This window comes from Apus apus, chromosome Z (genome assembly GCF_020740795.1).
Source record: "Apus apus isolate bApuApu2 chromosome Z, bApuApu2.pri.cur, whole genome shotgun sequence".
Lineage (NCBI taxonomy): Eukaryota > Metazoa > Chordata > Aves > Apodiformes > Apodidae > Apus > Apus apus.
The window spans coordinates 2,288,455-2,307,930 of record NC_067312.1 but is presented as its reverse complement, the minus strand read 5'-3'; the positions used below and the strand labels follow the sequence as shown (position 1 = coordinate 2,307,930).

The 19,476-nt window shown below is 53.5% G+C and overlaps 2 protein-coding genes and 3 non-coding genes across 7 annotated transcripts; all 5 read left to right on the top strand.

Annotated features, from left to right (window-relative positions):
• Nucleotides 1-7,804: 7,804 nt before the first annotated feature.
• RPL17 (ribosomal protein L17) lies at nt 7,805-12,702 on the top strand. Of its 3 annotated transcripts, none has more exons than XM_051642544.1 (7): nt 7,805-7,827; nt 9,141-9,193; nt 9,292-9,332; nt 10,359-10,493; nt 11,771-11,869; nt 12,152-12,343; nt 12,623-12,702. In XM_051642544.1, the coding sequence occupies exons 2-7, from the start codon at nt 9,154-9,156 to the stop codon at nt 12,668-12,670; spliced, it is 555 nt and encodes a 184-aa protein (XP_051498504.1). In that variant the 5' UTR covers nt 7,805-7,827; nt 9,141-9,153; the 3' UTR covers nt 12,671-12,702. The 3 variants fall into 3 exon arrangements, with proteins under 3 accessions (XP_051498504.1, XP_051498503.1, XP_051498505.1); XM_051642543.1 differs by lacking the exon at nt 7,805-7,827 and adding an exon at nt 8,668-8,742; XM_051642545.1 differs by lacking the exon at nt 7,805-7,827 and adding an exon at nt 8,783-8,887.
• LOC127396116 (small nucleolar RNA SNORD58) lies at nt 8,960-9,028 on the top strand. The gene has a single exon (XR_007891915.1). It is a non-coding gene; the product is annotated as a small nucleolar RNA SNORD58 (small nucleolar RNA).
• On the top strand, nt 12,007-12,073 carry LOC127396115 (small nucleolar RNA SNORD58). The gene has a single exon (XR_007891914.1). It is a non-coding gene; the product is annotated as a small nucleolar RNA SNORD58 (small nucleolar RNA).
• LOC127396104 (small nucleolar RNA SNORD58) lies at nt 12,400-12,469 on the top strand. The gene has a single exon (XR_007891904.1). It is a non-coding gene; the product is annotated as a small nucleolar RNA SNORD58 (small nucleolar RNA).
• A 491-nt stretch (nt 12,703-13,193) lies between the features above and the next one.
• LOC127395468 (UPF0729 protein C18orf32 homolog) lies at nt 13,194-15,647 on the top strand. The gene is made up of 3 exons (XM_051642546.1): nt 13,194-13,260; nt 14,018-14,270; nt 14,867-15,647. The coding sequence occupies exons 2-3, from the start codon at nt 14,043-14,045 to the stop codon at nt 14,939-14,941; spliced, it is 303 nt and encodes a 100-aa protein (XP_051498506.1). The 5' UTR covers nt 13,194-13,260; nt 14,018-14,042; the 3' UTR covers nt 14,942-15,647.
• Nucleotides 15,648-19,476: the final 3,829 nt, after the last annotated feature.

Here is a 19,476-nt window from a genome sequence, read left to right as displayed (position 1 = left end):
AATGAACTTCTCCGTGGAAGAGCTGAGCACTGAAGGAAAAGGGAAAACCCTTCAGCACCACACAATCTCTTTCAAGACCTGCAGAGGCTGAGGAATTCTGCTGGGAGCAGTGCTGGAGGACCAGGAAAAGAAAAAGAAGGAATGACATTGCATCCCATATTTTTCGAAGGGATGACCCACTGTGGAAGAAGAACAGCAGAGAGAGGGTTTTGCTGCCTGGGACAGTGTGGCATGGCCTGGGTGAGTGGGATCTAGGAGGACATTCTAAACATTGGGCATTAGGAAGAAATTCTTGGCTGTGAGGGTGGTGAGACCCTGGCCCAGGTTGCCCAGCGAAGCTGTGGCTGCCCCATCCCTGGCAGTGTTGAAGGGCAGGTTGGATGGGGTTTGGAGCAACCTGGGCTGCTGGGAGGTGTCCCTGCCCATGCAGGGGGTTGGAACTGGATGATCTTGAAGGTCCCTTCCAACCCAAACCAGTCTGGAATTCTATTATTTGCATGGTACTCCTATGGCTAAGATCACATCCTATGACATTCCCAGTGCTCTGAGGTGGAAGTGGAGCCCTCTTTGGGAAGGAAAAATTGTGGCTTTTGGATTCATGAGGTTCTTGTTCCTGGAAACAACAGCACAACAGGAGCCAGAGATGCTCCTCTGCAGAAACCAAATAAATTATTCCATGGCTTTAGGTCAGATATTTGGTGTCAGGGGGTGATTATCACCCTTCTGCACACTTTAAATTCCACTTCTGGAAACCTGAGAGTGTTTTCCACACCCTCCTTTCTTCCTGCCTGTTTTTTCTCCCTTTTTATTATTTTTTTTTCCAATGAAAGAGGGAGTTGGATTTCCAGGATAGGAGGAGTGGAGAGAGAGAGGAAATGTTCCCTTTTTTTTTTTTTTTGTTTTGTTTGTTATAAAACACTTTTTATTTTCAATTATAAAACACAGCCCAGGCTATAGAATTTAAGGGTATTAGTTTCCCTTTTGGCTCCTTCTGCCTTGGTTGTTTCTGAGCTGATGGGGGAGGAGGGGTAGAGATGGAGCTGGAGAACAACCCGAGGGAGGGAACGGTTGCTGGGATGGCAGCAACCTTGGGATGCACCAAGCTGGGGTGAAGGCCCTGGGAGGACCCCTGTATGGGATGGGTGTGCAGAGGTGTCTGCCCCCCAGAGGGTCTGTGGTCCTGGAGAAGCATCTCTGCAGTGAAGTAACATCCAGGTTCATCCTTGGACCACCCTGATCAGCCCAGGACCTCTTGTCGTATGTCCTGTCACAGAGTCACCCAGAGTGGTCAGGGTTGGAAGGGCCCTCTGGAGATCATCTAGTCCAACCCCTCTGCTAGAGCAGGATCACCTACAGTGGGTCACAAAGGTACAAGTCCAAGTGGGTCTGGAAAATCTCCAGAGCAGGAGACTCCACAGCCTCTCTGGGCAGCCTGTCCCAGGGCTCTGTCACCCTCACAGGAAAGAAGTTTTTCCTGATGTTTAGCTTGAACCTCCTGTGCTCCAGCTTATGCCCATTGCCCCTTGTCCTGTCACTGGACACTGCAGAAAAGAGACTGGTCCCATCTCCTGATACCCCCTGGAGATATTTTGAAGTGTTTATGAGACCCCCCCTCAGTCTCCTCTTCTCCAGGCTGAACAGCCCCAGCTATCTCAGCCTTTCCTCATGGGGCAGATGCTCCAGTCTCCTCATCATCTCAGTGGCCTCTGCTGGACTCTTTCCAGCAGTTCCTTGTCCTCCATGAACTGGGGGAGCCCTCAGGCAAAAATCCCCCTGGTAATTAACTTGATCCTTTATGCTTCCTGCAGAGCTGGGGGAGATGCTCCTTACATGGCACAGTTTCCACTCTGGATATTTTTGCTCTGTGAGCATGAAACTGGAGTAAAAACAAACCATGGGGGTTTTGTTTCAGACCCCCTTTCCAACACAGCCCCTCTGGGCTTTCCAGCCTCCACACCCCTCCAGAGCTTTCCCTGCTTCCAGAAGAGGCTGCTCAACCCCAGGTTATGCAATCAGCTCACATGCTTCAGTGGCATTACCCACGAGTGATAGCTCTGTTCCAGCCCCTCTTTGTTGGAGGTAACCCCCTCTCCTGCTTCTAAGCTGATTTCTTAGGCTCCATCATTCAAGTTACACCCCCCTTTCCATCCCCATGGGATTTAGATGTAGTAAAAATGACTGAGGGGGGAAAAAAAACCCTAAAAATAAATGGCAGCCAGGGAGCCAACAAAACTGTCTGACTATTAATGGTCCTGTTAGTTGCAAATTTACTTTACCACAAAGCCCCCAGCATGTAATCCTTCCATGAATGCCTTTGATTGTGAGAGAATATTTACAGCTGACCCTTGCCAGCAGTCTGCAAACCTGCCCTGGGCCTCCTGGCCCACATTAAATCCTCTGGCATCTGTTCCTGGGTTCTTATCAAGCACATGCTCTGCTGGGGCAGTGTTTGGGCTGTAGGGCTGGTGGATACGCTGGGCCTTGAAGAATAAATCCCTGCATTCCTTGGGCAATGCTAATTCCTGGGAAGGTTGTCACCCAGGGACGAAGGTTACAGTGTGTACCTGCCTCCGGGCAGCGCCATCCGCAGGGAGATTTCCAGAAGGCTTTGATCCCTGCCCCCTCCCACCCCCAGAGCAGGTCCCTGGACCACTCTTCACCAAGGACAAACTCTTCTCAGTCACTCTTTGTTGTGCCAGTTTTCCCAGGACATGCCTGAGCAACACCCAGTGATTTTTAGGGTGTTTTTTCTCTGTTTTCACCCCTGGCCAGGCCTTGCCTTCACCCCCAGGTTGTTCACCCTGAGCCTCTTTTTCTCACAGAGCCCCTCAGGTGACCTCACCCCCATCTCCAGCCCCAGCTGAGCTGAAAGCCCGCCAGATCCCCGTGCCTCCTGATGCCTCCTTCCCTGTGTCCAAGCAGACAAGTGTAATTCAGCAGCTTGTCATTCCCAGCACGTCCCGTGGGACGTGAGATGGATCCAGACGGCGGGGCTGCTTTGTGTGGGACAGAAGACCCACTGATGGGTGGTGGGCCTGCTCCATCCTCTCTGCAGACAAGGATGGCTTTTGGTCTGTGCCCAGGAACGACGTCTGTTTTCTGTCTCCTTCTGCCTTTGCCGAAAACCCACACTTTTCCACCCAAACCCTATGAATGCTGAGCATGTTTGGGCTTGAGTGTGGACTTGGAGCCAAGTCTGGCAGTGCAGAGGTGAGGTGGGTGGCCAGGGGGGATGTTTGGCTCTGCTCCTTTCTGAGGTCCTTTTTTGGTGGGGGATTGGAGAAAGGTCTGACAGGTTTGGGATCATTTGACCCTTCAGGTGGTGGGTGTGAAGCTTCTGCCTTTGCTGCATCCAGCAAAGACAGAAAGAGTAAAAAAAGAATAAACCATTAATACCACTCCCTGCTCTTTTTTTGTAAGCAGAGCCTGGAGCTTCTAGAGAGTCCAGAGAGGAGTTCGGAGGGGGTGTGTGGTTGCTTTGGAGTCCACATCCTCATCCATGTGTTTTTTTTCTTCAGATCTGCAGGAATTTTTGGGCCGAGTCTGGAGTGGATGTGGTAGCACCATCTGTGAGATGGACTGGACAGTGCTGGGCTGCAGCTCCAGAGGAGACCAGAAGAACTGGCAGAGCAGGCAGCAGCTCTTCTGCCTGCTGAGAGGGCTTTGTCAGACCAGGCACAGCTCTGCCTTGGGCTCATTGCTGGTCATGAGCAGCTGAAGACCTTGCAAGCTGGAATTCTGACAGAATCATTAGGAAGTTGAGATGTCCTTCTGTGACAACTTCCCTGAGTACAGCTTGGTTTTCTGCAGTCCTCAATCCACTTGGAATTCATCTGGGTGACACTTGGGCTTTCAAAAGGGATCCTGTAAAATCTGGATGGGCACAAAAAGGAGGAACCTCTGAGTCCATCACTCAACCCCCCCAGTGCTTACAGGATAGAAGAAGAGTTAATTCTTACAGCCAGTTAATTCATTCCTTCCTGCAGCCAAACCCCATAAAAGCACATCATGTTTCTCACCCTTGGTGCTCATTTTCACCCCGGTTTTATGGCTGCAAATCCCAGAGAATTCTTCCTTCCTGGGCTGTGCTGGGTCAGGCAGCTGGTGCACATTCTTCTTCTCACTGTGGTCCTGGTTGCTTGATGTGGTGGGTGTTCAGGAGACCCTCTAAAAGTGTCTGACTGTGAATCACAGGAAGGAGGGATGATGTTTTAAACCACAAACACTGACTTTATGCAGCATCTCCTGGTTTGTTTTGTTTTCAGAAAAAGTGGGACAAAGAGTCTGGGGCACAGAAATTAGCAGCACAAGATGATGCTGTGATCATCAGGGTTGGTATCACTTGCTCTCTGCTTTTCATCTATCTACTCCTTTGAACCTTTTGGCTTCTCAAATCTGAGCAGGACCTAGTGCTGGGATCTGCCTGAGACAGGGAAAAGCCTTGAGATGTGCAGGGGGAGGTCTAGGCTGGACATTAGGAAGAGATTCTTCACCCAGAGGGTGGAGGAGCACTGGAAGAGATTCCCCAGGGAAGCAGTAATGGCACCAAACCTGACAATATTCAAGAAACATTTGGACAATGCCCTCAGGCACATGGTATGAACTTTGGGGTTCTCCTGTTCTGGGCCAGGAGTTGGACTTGGTGATCCAGGCTGTCCAAGGAGGTGACTGAGCCACCATCCCTGGAGACATCTAAGAAGACAGCTGTGGTGCCAGAGGACAGGGTTTAGTGGTGGACGTGGCAGAGTTAGGGGAGTGGCTGGACTCGATGATCTTGAAGGTCTTTTCCCACCAGAGTGATCCTGTGGCTACTGTGGCCTCTTCAGGTGTTGGCCTTACACCAGCAGTATCATCAATTTCAGTTTTCACCAGCTTTGAGAACCCTCAGTTATCCCATCCCTGAATCCAGTCCCCTTCCCTGGTGTCTCAATGGAAAAGTCATCCCTCACATCCCTTTGCAGCTTGTGGAATAAGAGGATGGGAAGGAATGAGGTGGCCCTGGATACTGCTTCTCCCACCAGGCTCTGCATCACCCTCTGGCCATTTATTCCTAATTGCCCAACTTCTATTTATTGTGCTTCTTGAGTGTGTGGCTCTTATTAGTGGCTCTGTAATTAATTAAGAAAAGGTCAGGGCACTTCTAAGTACTTTGTACTGGTGTTCCTGCCTGTGATGCACAGACATCATCAACACCCATCCCAGGAACTCCCAGTCCAAGGACAGGCTGGCAGACAGACCAAGGTCAGGGCAGAGGCAAAACAAGAGGGTTTTTTTCTGTGCCAGGTGACATTTTTAAAGCAGAGCACGATGCAGGAGGCATGAGCAGAGCCCCTGCCTGGCCTGGGTTAGAGGTGCAGGATCCCACTGACCAGCTCTCCACAGGGAATGCTCCTTCCTTCCATTACAAGGCAGCTCCAGGGCCTCTGCCTCCCATCCCATCATCCCATCCCATGCTGTTGGTGGCACGTCCAGAGGGGCTGGGTGACAGGGTGGCTGTTGGATGGGTGGGAGCTGGAGGTGTGGTGCCCAATGGGGTCCCTGCTCCAGCCTTTCCTGGAGATCCTGACCCATCTTAAGACCTTCCTGAGGACCAGCATGTGACTGGGCTGGAAAAGACCATGAGGAGCAGGGAGGAGAGGCTGGAAAGGGGGAGGGTGGCTTGGCTGGAGAGGATTAGTGAGCATGGACAGACAAGGAAAGCTCCAAGAGAGGGGGCTTGTGTCCCAGCTGGTGGACAGCCAAGGAGGAGGTAGCTGGATGACTGGAAGGAGGGAAGGAGCCAAGAGGGAGGGATGACATCAGAAGTGACATTTGGGATCAGGGTGGGGAAGTCTGCATCTTGTGGAGAGAGAGATGCTGCAACAGAGCAGGAGAGAGGAGAAACTTGGGGAAAAGCTCTGATAAGAATAGGAAGGAATGAACATAGAAACCAGACACTGAGATGACAAGATGCTGGAAGGGCTGGACATGGACAGTGGGTCTGGAAAAGAGTAGATGTTCATTCAACCATAGGCTCATTTTGGTTGGAAAAGCCCTCGAAGATCATCAGGTCCATCCATTCCCCCAGCCCTGCCAAGGCCACCACACACCCATGGCCCTCAGCACCACATCTACACGGCTTCTTACATATTGAAACAGAATTCCTCAAATTTCAATGTGTGCCCAAGCTGTGGATGCCCAGGTGGGCAGGATCCCTGATCCAGGGAATATTTTGGCTGCGTTCACCAAGCACAAATCTCAAGCAGTTTATGAGCCAAGACGGGTTAGAGCAAATGGATGCCCAGGATTTACTTTCTCCCAAACAGTGTTTACAAGCCGGCACTTCCATGATGTTTTCCCTTCCTGCCTTCCTCCTCCAGGTGGTCCAATCCTGGCAGTTAAAAGCCACCAACGGGCAGTCACGGTCCTGCAGAACCTGCGTAAGCGCTGGGGTGCCAAAAACCGCGCTGAGCAAACATGAACTTCAGCTACAAGGTTATGGAGTCACATCAGAGGGTTATTTTGCTGGTGGTTCCCTCCTAGCTGGGCGTGCTGGGGGTGGGTGAACCCGTCTCTGGAGGACAATGTGTCAAAACACGTTGAGTGTTGAGACAACCTCACGGGTTGCTGTGGGGTTTGCGTGTTGACCTGGTGGGCTGGGAGCAGCTGGGGAGAGCGTCACGGTGACGGTGGGGACAGACACACAGACGTCCTGAGGCACAGCTCCATGGGCTGTGTCCTCACCTCGGGAGGGATCTGGGGTCAGGTCTGGGCCCCTCAGGACAAGAAGGAGATGGAGGGGCTGGAGCGTGTCCAGAGAAGGGCAAGGGAGCTGGGGAAGGGGCTGGAGCACAAGTGTGAGGAGGAGCAGCTGAGGGTGTCCAGCCTGGAGACAAGGAGACCTTTTCCAGCCAGGACAATTCTAAGCGACCAAGACAGAATTACTGATGCAGAGCAAAACTCCCACAGTGTCTTGTCCTGCTGGCAGTGGTCAGTCCATGTTCTGGGGATGTACTTTCTCCTTTCCCACAGGTCTTGATCCTGGAACTCACTGCCTGGGTCAGGAGATTTTGGGATGTGGTTGTGGTGAGTGGCTCAGCTGCAGAGCTCACCTACCACCTGTCCAAATGCTGCTGCCTTTGAATCAGAGAATCTGGTTGGAAAAGACCTTTAAGATCATCCAGCCCAACCATTCCCCCAGTCCTGCCAAGGCCACCCCTGCCCCATGTCCCTCAGCACCACATCTACACGGCTTGGAAACCCCTCCAGGGATGGGGACTCCAGCCCTGCCCTGGGCAGCCTGGGCCAGGGCCTGACAACCTTTGCCGTATTTATTGTTTCCTCAAAGCCACCAGACCCCAGAGGGGACACTTTATCATGTCTGTTTATGTTTCCTCCACTCACCCTTGGCTTAGGAAGGCTGTTGTGCATCTGTTTGGGCAGCTCTGCTCCTCCTTCACCTTACCACTATTCCAAGAGGGCTGAGTGTCCTCAGGTGCTGAGTGGCTTCTAATCCCTTAGATGGTGATGGACATGCTCATTAGTGAAAAAATGATCTCCAGTACCTCAAAATAATCATCCACGACTGAAAGGCAGTGTATGTTCTTGTGAGTATGGCCTCCTAATTGTTTCTTTTCACAGGAACTTCATGCATCAAACCAAGAAACAATCCTCTCCCACATCCCAGCAGGGTTCTCTGCTCTGAGACAGGTTCTGAGGAGGCTTCTGAGAGACTTTTCAGCAGGTTTCTCTCTGGGAAGCAAAGCAAAAGGCACCTGTGAAGGCAGGGAAGTGGAGAGCTGCAGCCAGAACCAGAGCTCTGCCGTTTCCAGCCGCGTGAAAAGAGTTGTGAGAGTTGAAAATACCTCCCTCCTCTGGCTGAAACTCTTCCTCCAAAGCCCCGCGGCCGCTCGGGCAGCATTTCCCGAGCACTCCTCGCCCCGGGCGCAGCCGAAGCGAAAGGGGAAGAGGTTCTTCCAGCAGCTGGTTTCCTCCCCTGCATCCCTGCTCCGGCCCCGCAGGCCCGGGGGGCTGGGCTGGCCCTGTCGCGGCTCCCGCCGCCGTCTGTCGCGACAGAGCCGGGCGTTTCGGCCTCATCTCCCGTGGCTCCCGCCGCGCGTCCCCGGAGCTGTGCCGGGCCCCTGGAATCCTGGGGTCAGGTCTGGGCCCCTTGGGACAAGGAGATGGAGGGGCTGGAGCGTGTCCAGAGAAGGGCAAGGGAGCTGGGGAAGGGGCTGGAGCACAAGTGTGAGGAGGAGCAGCTGAGGGAGCTGGGGGTGTCCAGCCTGGAGCAAAGGAGGCTGAGGGGAGACCTGCTGGCTCTGCAGCTGCCTGAGAGGAGGTTGGAGCCAGGGGGGTCGGGCTCTGCTCCCCAGGAACAAGGGATGGGACAAGAGGAAATGGGCTCCAGTGGTGCCAGGGGAGGCTGAGATGGGATCTTGGGCAGCATTTCTTGCTGGCAAGGTTTGTCAGGCCCTGGCCCAGGCTGCCCAGGGCAGGGCTGGAGTCCCCATCCCTGGAGGGGTTTCCAAGCCGTGTCGATGTGGTGCTGAGGGACACGGGGCAGGGCTGGGGGGATGGCAGGGCTGGGGGTCTCAGAGCCCGGCCCCCCCAGGCCCGTCCCCGCCCCGCACGGGCGGGCACTTCGCAGACGCTCCCGCCCCGCCCCGCCGCGCTCTCGCGGGATCTGGCTTCTCTCGCGGGATCTGGCGGCTCTCGCGCTCCCGGCGTGCCCCGCTCCTCCCTTCCCCCCGCCGCCCTGAGGTGAGGCAGCCATGGCGGGCCGGGCCTGCTCCCCATCCAGCCCCATCCTGTCCCCATCCGGCTCCATCCCGCCCAGGGCGCCCCGGGGAGGCGACGAAGGGGCGCGGGCTCAGTCCCCCTCGCTTCACCTCACCGGACGCCCTCGGTATCGGCGGGGCCGGCGCGGCGGGAGGACGGGCCGGAGGCGGCGGGGCCGGGGTGGCGGGAGAGGCCGTGGCTGCGGTGATGACTTTCTTAGGACACCTTTGGATTAAAGCGTGAAAAGAAACTGTGATTTCTGAGCAGCTCCCTCGGATCCGGGTCGCCGGGAGGGGGAAGAATCCGCGTGTCTGTGGCAGAAGCTTAAGATGGGGTTGTTTTAATTGTTTCCTTGTCTTTTGTGTTTTGTTTTTTCGCAGCTGAGCTCCCAAAATGGTGCGTTACTCCCTGGATCCGGAGAACCCCACGAAGTGTGAGTTGTTTTCCTTGTGGGGCTTCGCCGGGGAGAACTTCTCCCAAGCCCGGGAGGTTTTCATGCCCAGGGTTGTCGGTCTGTTTTTGTCTCCTCAGCCTGCAAGTCCCGAGGGTCCAACCTGCGGGTGCACTTCAAGGTGGGCAGTGGGACCTGCAGACTCGTGTGGGTTTAGGGGGGGTTTCTTTGGGTTGATCTTGCTGGTTTCCTTTTTTAAAGAGGCTTTTTTTAAAGTGACGTGGGTCCTTAGAGGTGCTCGTTGAGTTTATGGCCTGTGCTTGTTCTGTCCACAGAATCAAAATCAGGATAGTGCGTCCTAAAAAGCTTCGTGTCTGGCTTAGATGATAAAATACTTTTAAGTAATAGAGCTGCAGTGAATTTAGGAGGAAGAATTAAAGGATTGTTAGATAATAGTTTCGTTTCTTTTCGCCTTCGGGTCGGTTGGAAGGAAAAAATCGGGTTCGTACGATCCCGCTGCTGGTCAGGTAGTGTGGAGGGGGAGGTATGTGATGTGGGGACGTGGATTCCTCTGGGAAAGGTCTAGGAATTCAGAACTGGGATGAGTTGACAGCAAAGCCGGGGAGGTGCTTTTCCTGCTCGGTGCTGCTGGGAGGAGGTTTCAGTTGTTCTGGTTTGCTCCTTTGTTGTGATCAGGGAGGATGAAAGTTACACTCCCGATTCTACTTCATCCTTCATTTTTCTTTTTCCTTTAAGATTCCTTTACAGGGACGAGTAGATTTTTTGTACCTTGTTTTCTCATCTCCTCTGAGGTGCCACATTTCACGTTTCAGTAGGAATTCAGTCTTCAGGCTCCTGGTTTTCTTGGATGAGTGGCCACAGAGGAGCTATGAAAAGCATAAATTTTCCGAACTGGAATTTTGCTGGGTTGGAAGGATCAAGTGATTAGGTAGGAACTAATAAAGATGTGCCAGAGCTGCAGGAGGAGTAGAGCAGGAGTTGTCCCAAGGGTTGGAAAAGGAGGTTAGCAAAAATAAAAGCCTCGTTAATACCCTTTAATTTTATTTTTGGGGTGGGAGGGCTTGTTTTAAAGTGAGTTTGTGTCAGAAAGAAGAGGCTGGAGGACAGAGAGGAGGGGGTTCTTTGTTCCCCGGGTGGCCTGGAGAGCTGTGCTGAGCAGGAGGTGCTGTGCTCCTTGTGTTGGTAGAACACCCGTGAGACCGCCCAGGCCATCAAGGGCATGCACATCCGCAAGGCCACCAAGTACCTGAAGGATGTCACCCTGAAGAAGCAGTGTGTCCCCTTCCGGCGCTACAACGGGGGGGTGGGGCGGTGCGCGCAGGTGAGCCCGCGGGAGCTGCGCTTGGGGGAGCCCCCTGGGGGGGCTGGGGGGTGGTGGGACTGGGGCTCGGTCTCTTGGTGGGGGTGGGGGTGGGACTGGGGCTGGTGGGACTTGTGGGACTGGGGGTGGGGGGGTGGGACTGGGGCTGGTGGGACTTGTGGGACTCGGGGTGGGGGTGGGGTTGGTGGTGGGGGTGGGACTGGGGCTGGTGGGACTTGTGGGACTGGGGGTGGGGTTGGGGGTGGGGGTGGGACTGGGGCTGGTGGGACTTGTGGGACTGGGGCTGGTGGGACTTGTGGGACTCGGGGTGGGGGTGGGGTTTGTGGGACTGGGGCTGGTGGTGGGACTGGTGGGGCTGGGGCTGGTGGGACTTGTGGGACTGGGGGTGGGGGTGGGGGTGGGACTGGGGCTGGTGGGACTTGTGGGACTGGGGGTGGGGTTGGTGGTGGGGGTGGGACTGGGGCTGGTGGGACTTGTGGGACTGGGGCTGGTGGGACTTGTGGGGGTGGGGTTGGGGGTGGGTGTGGGACTGGGGCTGGGGCTGGTGGGATTTGTGGGACTGGGGGTGGGGGTGGGGCTGGTGGGACTTGTGGGACTGGGGGTGGGGTTGGGGGTGGGGCTGGGGCTGGTGGGATTGTTGGTAGAGGTGGGGCTGGGGCTGGTGGGACTTGTGGGACTGCTGGTGGGACTGGGGGGGTGGGGGTGAGAGTGGTGGTCATTCCATCTGAAATGAAGAGAGGGAGGAAAAGGGTGTTTCTTGATTCTAGCCCTGCAAATGTAGCAGGTGTTGGCAGTGTTGAGTCCTTGATCAGGTTTTAGTTGTGGTCTCCTCAAAAAGTAATGGTTGGTGGTGTGTTAAGGGGAGGTTGGGTTGTGGCAGGAGAAAAAGAGAACTTTTTGCTCTGGTAGGGGCTCCTGCTGGTTCAGCCTCTCAGCTGATGTCCCTGCTTGGGTTGGGTGGCTGCCATGGGCTGCCCAGGCTTGGGCAGGGGAAGGAAGGAGCAGGGAGTGATGGGACAAGAGGGAATGGTCTTAAACTGGAAGAGGGTGCTTTAGGTTGGACATGAGGAGGAAATTCTTGGCTGTGAGGGTGATGAGACCCTGGCCCAGGTTGCCCAGGGAAGCTGTGGCTGCCCCATCCCTGGCAGTGTTGAAGGGCAGGTTGGATGGGGCTTTGAGCAGCCTGGTCTGGTGGGAGGTGTCCCTGCCCGTGCAGGTGGGTTGGAACTAGATGATCTTGAAGGTCCCTTCCCAAAGCATCCTGTGCTTCCCTGCAGGCCAAGCAGTGGGGCTGGACCCAGGGCCGGTGGCCCAAGAAAAGCGCCGAGTTCCTGCTGCACATGCTGAAGAATGCAGAGAGCAACGCCGAGCTCAAGGTGGGCAAGGGGGCAGGGCCAGGCCTCCTTTGTGGGTGAAACAGTCATGTGGAGCCTTCCAGACACAAAGCACAGCGGGACCTGTGGACTCGTGGCCACTTTGTGTCTCTGTGCTGTGCTCCTGGTTTGGCAGCTGATGGCAGTGATGACAATCTTAGGACACCTTTGGAGTAACCATGAAAAAGATGTTTTTCTCTGAGCCATCGGTGGCGGTTTATTTAAGGTGTGGATGGTGAGTTGTTGGGAGAGAAGTCCCAGGTTTGTGTTTCCATCCCTCCCCAGGGCCTGGATGTGGACTCCCTGGTGATCGAGCACATCCAGGTGAACAAGGCCCCCAAGATGCGCCGACGCACCTACCGGGCGCACGGCAGGATCAACCCCTACATGAGCTCCCCCTGCCACATCGAGATGATCCTCACCGAGAAGGAGCAGATCGTCCCCAAGCCCGAGGAGGAGGTCGCTCAGAAGAAAAAGGTACCAAGTGTTGTCAGCCCGGCTGCCCCCAGTGGCCCTGCAGGAGATGGGAAGGGTTGCTGTGATGACAGTCTTGGCACACCTTTGGAACACCCGTGACAAACGTGATGGTTCTTTCTGAGCAACCTTCCCGTCAACGCCACGCTGGGGGAGGTTTAGTCAAGTAACTCCTCAGCGTTTCTCCCAGGGGATTGAGGTGTCTCCAGCTTCTTTCCCAGCTGTTGGGCGGGAAGCTGGAGGGCCCTGCTCTCTCATCTCCCTCCTCTTCTCTTCTTTCAGATATCCCAGAAGAAGCTGAAGAAGCAGAAGCTCCTGGCTCGGGAGTAGGGCTGTACGGGAATAAAAGTAAAAGTTACAGAGTGGCTGTGTCTGCTTCTCGGGGGAGAGGTCTCTGTTCTACCACCTGCCTGGGGGGATCCTGTGCTCCTTGGGGGGCTCCTTGGGGGGGCTGCCCCTGTGCTCTTTGGGGGACTCCTTGGAGGGGGCTGCCCCTGGGCTCCTTGGGGGGGCTGCCCCTGTGCTCTTGGGGGGGCTGCCCCTGGGCTCCTTGGGGGGGCTGCCCCTGGGCTCCTTGGGGGGGCTCCCTGGGGGGGCTGCCCCTGGCTCCCGGGGGGTCTCCCGTCCCGGAGCCCCGAGGGAAGGAGGTGCCGCGCTCAGAGCCCGGCCCCTCAGCGGGGAGGATTCTGGAGGGGCGGTGGGCGGGCGATTTTAAGAGCTGTGGGAGGAAGAGGAGGCTGGGAAGAGGCCCCCGGGAGTGTTTCCATGCGAGGGAGGAGGTGCCCGGGGGTCCCGGGAGGCGGTGGCGGGAGGAGCCTGTTCCCGGGGATGACGCATTTCCCGTTCCGCCACGTGACCCGCCGGAAGCGTGGGGTCGGTTCCGGTGCGGCGGGGGCCGGTGGCGGCGGCGGTTCCCTGAGGTGAGCGCGGCGGGACGGGCCGTTCCCCGGGATCCCTTCCCGAGCCCTCGCCTGGGGCTCCCCGGGGCCGGGCCGGGCTGGCCTCGCTGCCCGCGGCTCCGTTACCCGGGAGCGGGCGGGGCGGGGGTGGGATTCCAGCGGCTGCATCCCGGGCACAGGTGTGGGATGAACCAGGAGCAGCCCTGAGGAGCAGGCCTTGGGGGTGCTGGGTGATGAGAAGCTCCCCATGAGCCGGCACCGTGCGCTGGAGCCCAGAAACCCCCCGTGTCCTGGGCTGCATCCCCAGCAGCGTGGCCAGCAGGGCCAGGGAGGGGATTGTCCCCTCTGCTCTGCTCTGCTGAGACCCCCCTGCAGGGCTGGGGCCAGGGCTGGGGTCCCCAGCACAGGAAGGACATGGAGCTGCTGGAGAGAGTCCAGAGGAGGCCCCGGAGATGCTGGGAGGGCTGGAGCAGCTCTGCTCTGGAGACAGGCTGGGAGAGCTGGGGTGTTCAGCCTGGGGAAGGCCAGCCTGGCCTTGAGCACTTCCAGGGATGGGGCTCCCACAGCTTCCCTGGACAACCCATGTCTCACCACCCTCACAGCAAGGAGTTTCTTCCTCCATGTCCAACCCAAACCTCCCCTCTTCCATATTAAAACCATCCCCCCTCATCTGCACATCAACTACAACCCTTACTGATTATTGCACTTCTCTTAGCTCATGGCTTCCAAACAATGTCATCCTGAGTTGTGGGCTTTTTTTTCCCCCTCCCCTCTCCAGCCTTGCCACAAAGGAAGAGGAAGCCATGGTGTGCATTCCCTGTATTGTCATTCCTGTTCTCCTCTGGGTCTACAAGAAGTTCCTGGAGCCCTACATCTACCCCGTCATCGCGCCCTTCATCAAGCGGGTTTGGCCCAAGAAAGCTGTGGAAGAGAGAACAACCACAGGAGGAGGCCAAGGAGCCACCACTGGAAATCCACGGGCACCTTCAGGCACCAAAAGAGATCAGGAGGATGAGCTGGGAATTTACAGAGTAAGATGAATTATGGATTTAACTCAGGAGGGAAAAGTCTGGATAAAGTACCCAGTGGGCACTTGGGGTGGGCACCACACGAGAGTGAATAGTTGGGTGTTGTACAGACTTTTTTTTTGGGTGGTTTCTTAGGAAAGAGGGTTGTTCTGGGGCAGGTCAAAAGAGTGGCTTCAAGACAGCTTCTGGTAGGGCTTGGAAGGACAGGAGCTGCACCCAATCTTGGGAACATGGGAGTGAATTTCTGATTTTCTGGCCATGAGTGGCTGCTCTTCCAGAGAAGGAGGAAGCCCAGCAAGGGGCACAGCACAGCAGGTGGCTCAAAGCTCTGCCACTCGTGTTGGGGTGACAGCCTTCCAGCTCTGCAGATCCTGCATCTGCTGCTCATCTCTTCAAAAAACAAAGCCAAGATGTCCGTGTTGGCTCTGCCCTCATCCTTTCCTCCCAGAGCTGGAGTTAGAGGCACCACCACTTTGGTTCTTCCTGCAGGTTCCTCCAGAGGCTTTGCTTCCAAAAGTCATTCCCTTCACCAACTCTTCTGGGGTTGGGTCTTTTTTTTTCCTTGCCATCCCATTAATCCTGATGTCTTTTCTTTCCAGTTTGAAAGCAATGGTGTGGCCAATGGAATCAGTGCTGGGAGAGCCACGGAGGCTTCCGACAAGAAAACGGATTAAAGGAGTCAATCCCTAAGGATTTCCCTGGTGTCTGCAGTGAACTGGTGATACTTCCCTCGCCTGGGAGACTTCCTTTTTCTTTGCACATTTTAGCTGAATCAAACCCCTCATCCCTAACAGGAGAAAAAAGGTCCCTTGAGCCACTGAAATGGCAGCCAGCACAGTTCTTAATTTATTCCTTTTCCCCACTGGAATTACTTCCCATCCAGGAATGTATTTGGTGTGATTAGGATTTAGGTTCAATAATTTAGGAATAAGCAGGGAGGCAAATGTATTTTAGCATCACTAACTGCTAGTGCAGCACTTCAGGCTTGCACCTGAAAACCTGTTGCTGTTGTTGACCTGGCTGAAGAACCATGAATTGCACTGTGGCAAGATCAGCATCCTGGTTCAATTATGAAAAAGAGAGATTTATTCTTTTTATTTTCATGTCAAATCCATGGATCTTAATGCTGTGCTTAAAATTATTAAAAGCAGAGTCTGGATTTGAGATGTAAACTTGTTTTTTCCCTAGTATCTTTTCCCTCTCTCTCCTCCAGAGAAGCAGCAGGGGCATCACTGTTGCTTTCTATTTTTCTTTTGCTTTAAAATGGTGCAGATCAGTTTAAGGAAAAAAAAACCCCAACACCTAAAAACCCAAGTAAAATCTCTTTAAAGTGCTTGTGGAATTAGGATTGTAATAAAGCAGGACTTTATTTATGAAGAAGTTGCTTCATAGAATTGTTTGTAGGCTTCTGAGCTAGAAATATTTGGAGTGGTAACAAGATCTTTGAAAACCTGTGGACAGGCAGAAGAGGGTCATAAAACTCCTGATGCCATGATAAAAATGTGAGCTCAGCAATTCCCAAGTTTCCTTCTCTTGGGAAGGTGCATCTGGTGCATCCCAGCATGGCAGTGTGGTTGGGAAGCATCTGAGGTGTCCCTGTGCTGAGGAGGGAATCAAATTTGTCTTCTCTGCCAAACCAGAGCTCTCTTGAAATTCAGACCAAAACCATTCCAGTCATGTTGGGTTGCTCTTCAAGGTTTCCCAGTTCCCAGAAGTCCTACCTAAAGGGTGTCTGCCTGAAAAGGTCTTCTTGTATGTGTTTCTTTTTGTTTGTGTAGCCCTTGAAGCTGGAAAATTATCTGCAGTGTTGGCAGCTGGATATTGGTTGTTGCTACAACCAGTACTTCGTAGAATCACAGACTGGTTTGGGTTGGAAGAGACCTTAAAGATCACCCAGTTCCAACCCCCCTGCACGGGCAGGGACACCTCCCACCAGACCAGGTTGCTCCAAGCCCCATCCAACCTGCCCTTCAACACTGCCAGGGATGGGGCAGCCACAGCTTCCCTGGGCAACCTGGGCCAGGGTCTCACCACCCTCACAGCAAAGAATTTCCTCCTCATGTCTCACCTAAATCTCCCTCTTCCAGGTTTAATCCATCCCATCCCTCCCTGCCCTTGTCCCAAGCCCCTCCCCAGCTTTCCTGGAGCCCCTTCAGGCACTGGAAGGTGCTCTAAGGTCTCCCTGGAGCCTTCTCTTCTCCAGGCTTCCATAATGAGTCAAATCACAGAAAACTCCCAGGAAGACTTTACCTGTTACTAATTGCTCTCTTAATGAGCTGGTATGTTAGGAGGTGAATTTGCTGTCACTGTTCAGTCAGCTTTTGCATGATCCTTGGAACGTGATCCCCACCTGGTCAGTGGATCACAGAGAGATCTTTGCCCAAGGCTGGTGAAGTACCTGCCCTTGGTGATACCAAAACCTGGTTCTGTTCTTCTGAGTGTGCAGATGTGCTGCAATTCAGACAATAAAAAGATGACAAGACCAACTGTGCACTCCTGTGTCTTCTCACAGACACTCTCCTGTGGACTGTGCAGTAGAAAAGACAGGGACTGGGAAGCAGAACTGAGGGAAAGAGGCCGCGCTAGTTTCTGATTGGTTTGATCCTCCTGATCTTTGGATATTTCACCCACCTTGTTGCAATGAACCTTGTTCTTCATCCCTCAGAACTTCACCTGGGAAGAGTTGGACGTCAGCTCTGCTGTGGGGATTGGGTTTTTCAAAGCAATCACTCCTCACCTCACCCCAAACAACCAGTTCCTCTTCAACCCTTAGCATCAAAGTTCATGTTCTAAACCTGGAAAGTGCGAAGCTTGAAGGAAATGTTGGAATTCTGATAAGCAGGCCAGGGTTTTGGAGTAATATTCACCTCTAACAGCTGTGAACATGAGTGGAAAAAAAATACAGAGGAGGAGCTGGACTGGGGCTCCTTTCATTTGTCAACATAGGCAGTTTATAAAGTGGACATAATTAGTGTGAGTTATTTAGGATGTTGCTATGCAAGGAAGTGCATCAACATGGAAAATAAACTGGATAGTAAATGTGGCCACAGGCTGAACTTGGATCCTAGCTCTGGATTTAAGCCCCCAGATAAAGCAGGGGTGTCTTGCTTGTTAAATCCTCCTGTTTGTGCCTTCTGGGATGGTGTTTCTGTTCTTACTTGCAGTGAAACCCTCCACAAGAGCCACCTGTATCACAAAGCTGGCCTAAATGAGGCACTTCACTGAGCTTTTTTTCCAAGAACAGGTCAATCATCCTATGCTGTTGTGAAGAGTTAAGTAAAAAAGAATGTAAAAGTCAGGTGAAGAGAAAGGAACTGCCTGAGTCTGGCCGGGGGTGCAGGAGATCACCTGCTGGGATACAAAGCAGTGCACCAAGTCTTGCTGGAGACCAAGAAGTAGACAGAAAATAATGAAGTCCTCACCTGAGAGAACAATCTCTCTTATCAATTCAGTTTAGTTAGAAAACATCCATCTGTTTGGAAATGTATTAAATTCCCTAAAAGCAAGATTTGCAGAAGGTCTTGGGCACCTTGTGGTGGACGTTGAGCAGAATTTACTGGAACAACTAGCAGCTTCAGTTACCCTGGAGGCTTCCAGAAAATGTCAGATTAGGTATATTTAGGGACCAGAGTACTTCAGCAAATCTGAAGTACTTCAGCATTCCAGCTGTCTGGTTTTATTGAAATACTGTGGAGGAAGAACCAAGAAATCAAAAATATTTGAAAAAAAATTATCATTCTCAACTCACTTCAAGTGTGATTTCTTTGAGGGAAGGTTTCTCTGTGACGTGGTACTTCCCATGAGTTGGTTTGCACAGGTACCTGGGTGCCAAAGACTGAAATACACCTATAAAATACTGCAACTATGTGCACAAAAATTCTTGAAGTTCAGAAGGTTTTAGGTTCCTGATTATTTTGAAGGGCTGATTCTGCAGGCAAAGGCAACTCGGGCAAGTTAAACTGAGCATGATCAGCCTCAGATGATGTCTAAACTGGCAATGAATTCTGTGCAAAATGCTCTCGATTCAGTTTTGCTCGTAGGACAGAGAGAAATTCTACCCACCCAGCTGCTCTAATGACAGCAACACAAGATGCTGGAATTGCCCAAATGTAGGAATCTTGCTCCAGTCTTCTGGGAGCCCCTGGGCTCTCTTGCGTGGGTCCTTGGAGTCCTTCCCTCTTGGTTTCTGGACAGTGCAGAGCACAACTGCTGGAAGAACAGTGTTCTCAGAGGCTGCAGGTAAAGGAAACAAAGAGAACTTGGTTATACTCTTCATCAATGAGAAGTAATTCTGTTTTACTGACCTGCCTGATGCATGAGAGAAGGGACTGTCCTCCCTGTGCACTTTTCTGATTGTTAGAACACGCTCGATGAACCAAATCATCTTTGGGTTTCAGAGACTTGACATCATTTTTGCTTTCCATTCCACCTGCTTGCAGTAGTTTCATGGAAGTGGTCTAGAAGGCCACGTTTGCTGCAGTGAATCTCTTGCTTGATTTTAGATGATAGTGCTGTATCTTTCTTTCATTGTCCTATTGGAAAAATAAAGGATTTGAAATGTGAAGAGATGTGTTTCTACCAGCAGCCTGGGCTGGTGGGAGGTGTCCCTGCCCATGCAGGGGGTTGGAACTGGGTGGTTCTGAAGGTCCCGTCCAACCCAAACCACATGTGATTTGGAAGTAGATGCAGCATTGCATTTAGCACGAGGATTGCTTTTTAATTCCCTTTTCTGGTGCACAGCCCTACTTTTACAGCCCCTCTGTTGACGGGGCTCCTTTTCTCTTGCCGTAGCAGGTCCCATCACACGCTGTAGGAACATGAGGCCAAACCCTGCGCCAAGATTTCTGCTTCTATGGGGCTTACATGAAGTGGTTCCACCCCCCTTTCACTGACACCTGTTTGCATACGTGCCATTCGCTCACACCCCCGGTTTTCAGGCCCACACAAGAACCCAGGCTGTGTTTGGTGCCACACGCTGCGATAACGGGAGCGCGCTCTGGAGTAGTGAGGTGGGGAAGAGTTTCCCTTTGGAAGGAACTGCCGGGGCACTTGTAGAACCAGTCGCTGATGGCTCAAAAACCAGCTCAGATAGAGAGATGGGAGGCTACCATCCTGGTGGGCAGGAGGATGACCATGACCAGCAATGTGCCTGGTGGCCAGGAAGGCCAGTGCCATCCTGGGGGGCATTAGAAAGGGGGTGGTTAGTAGG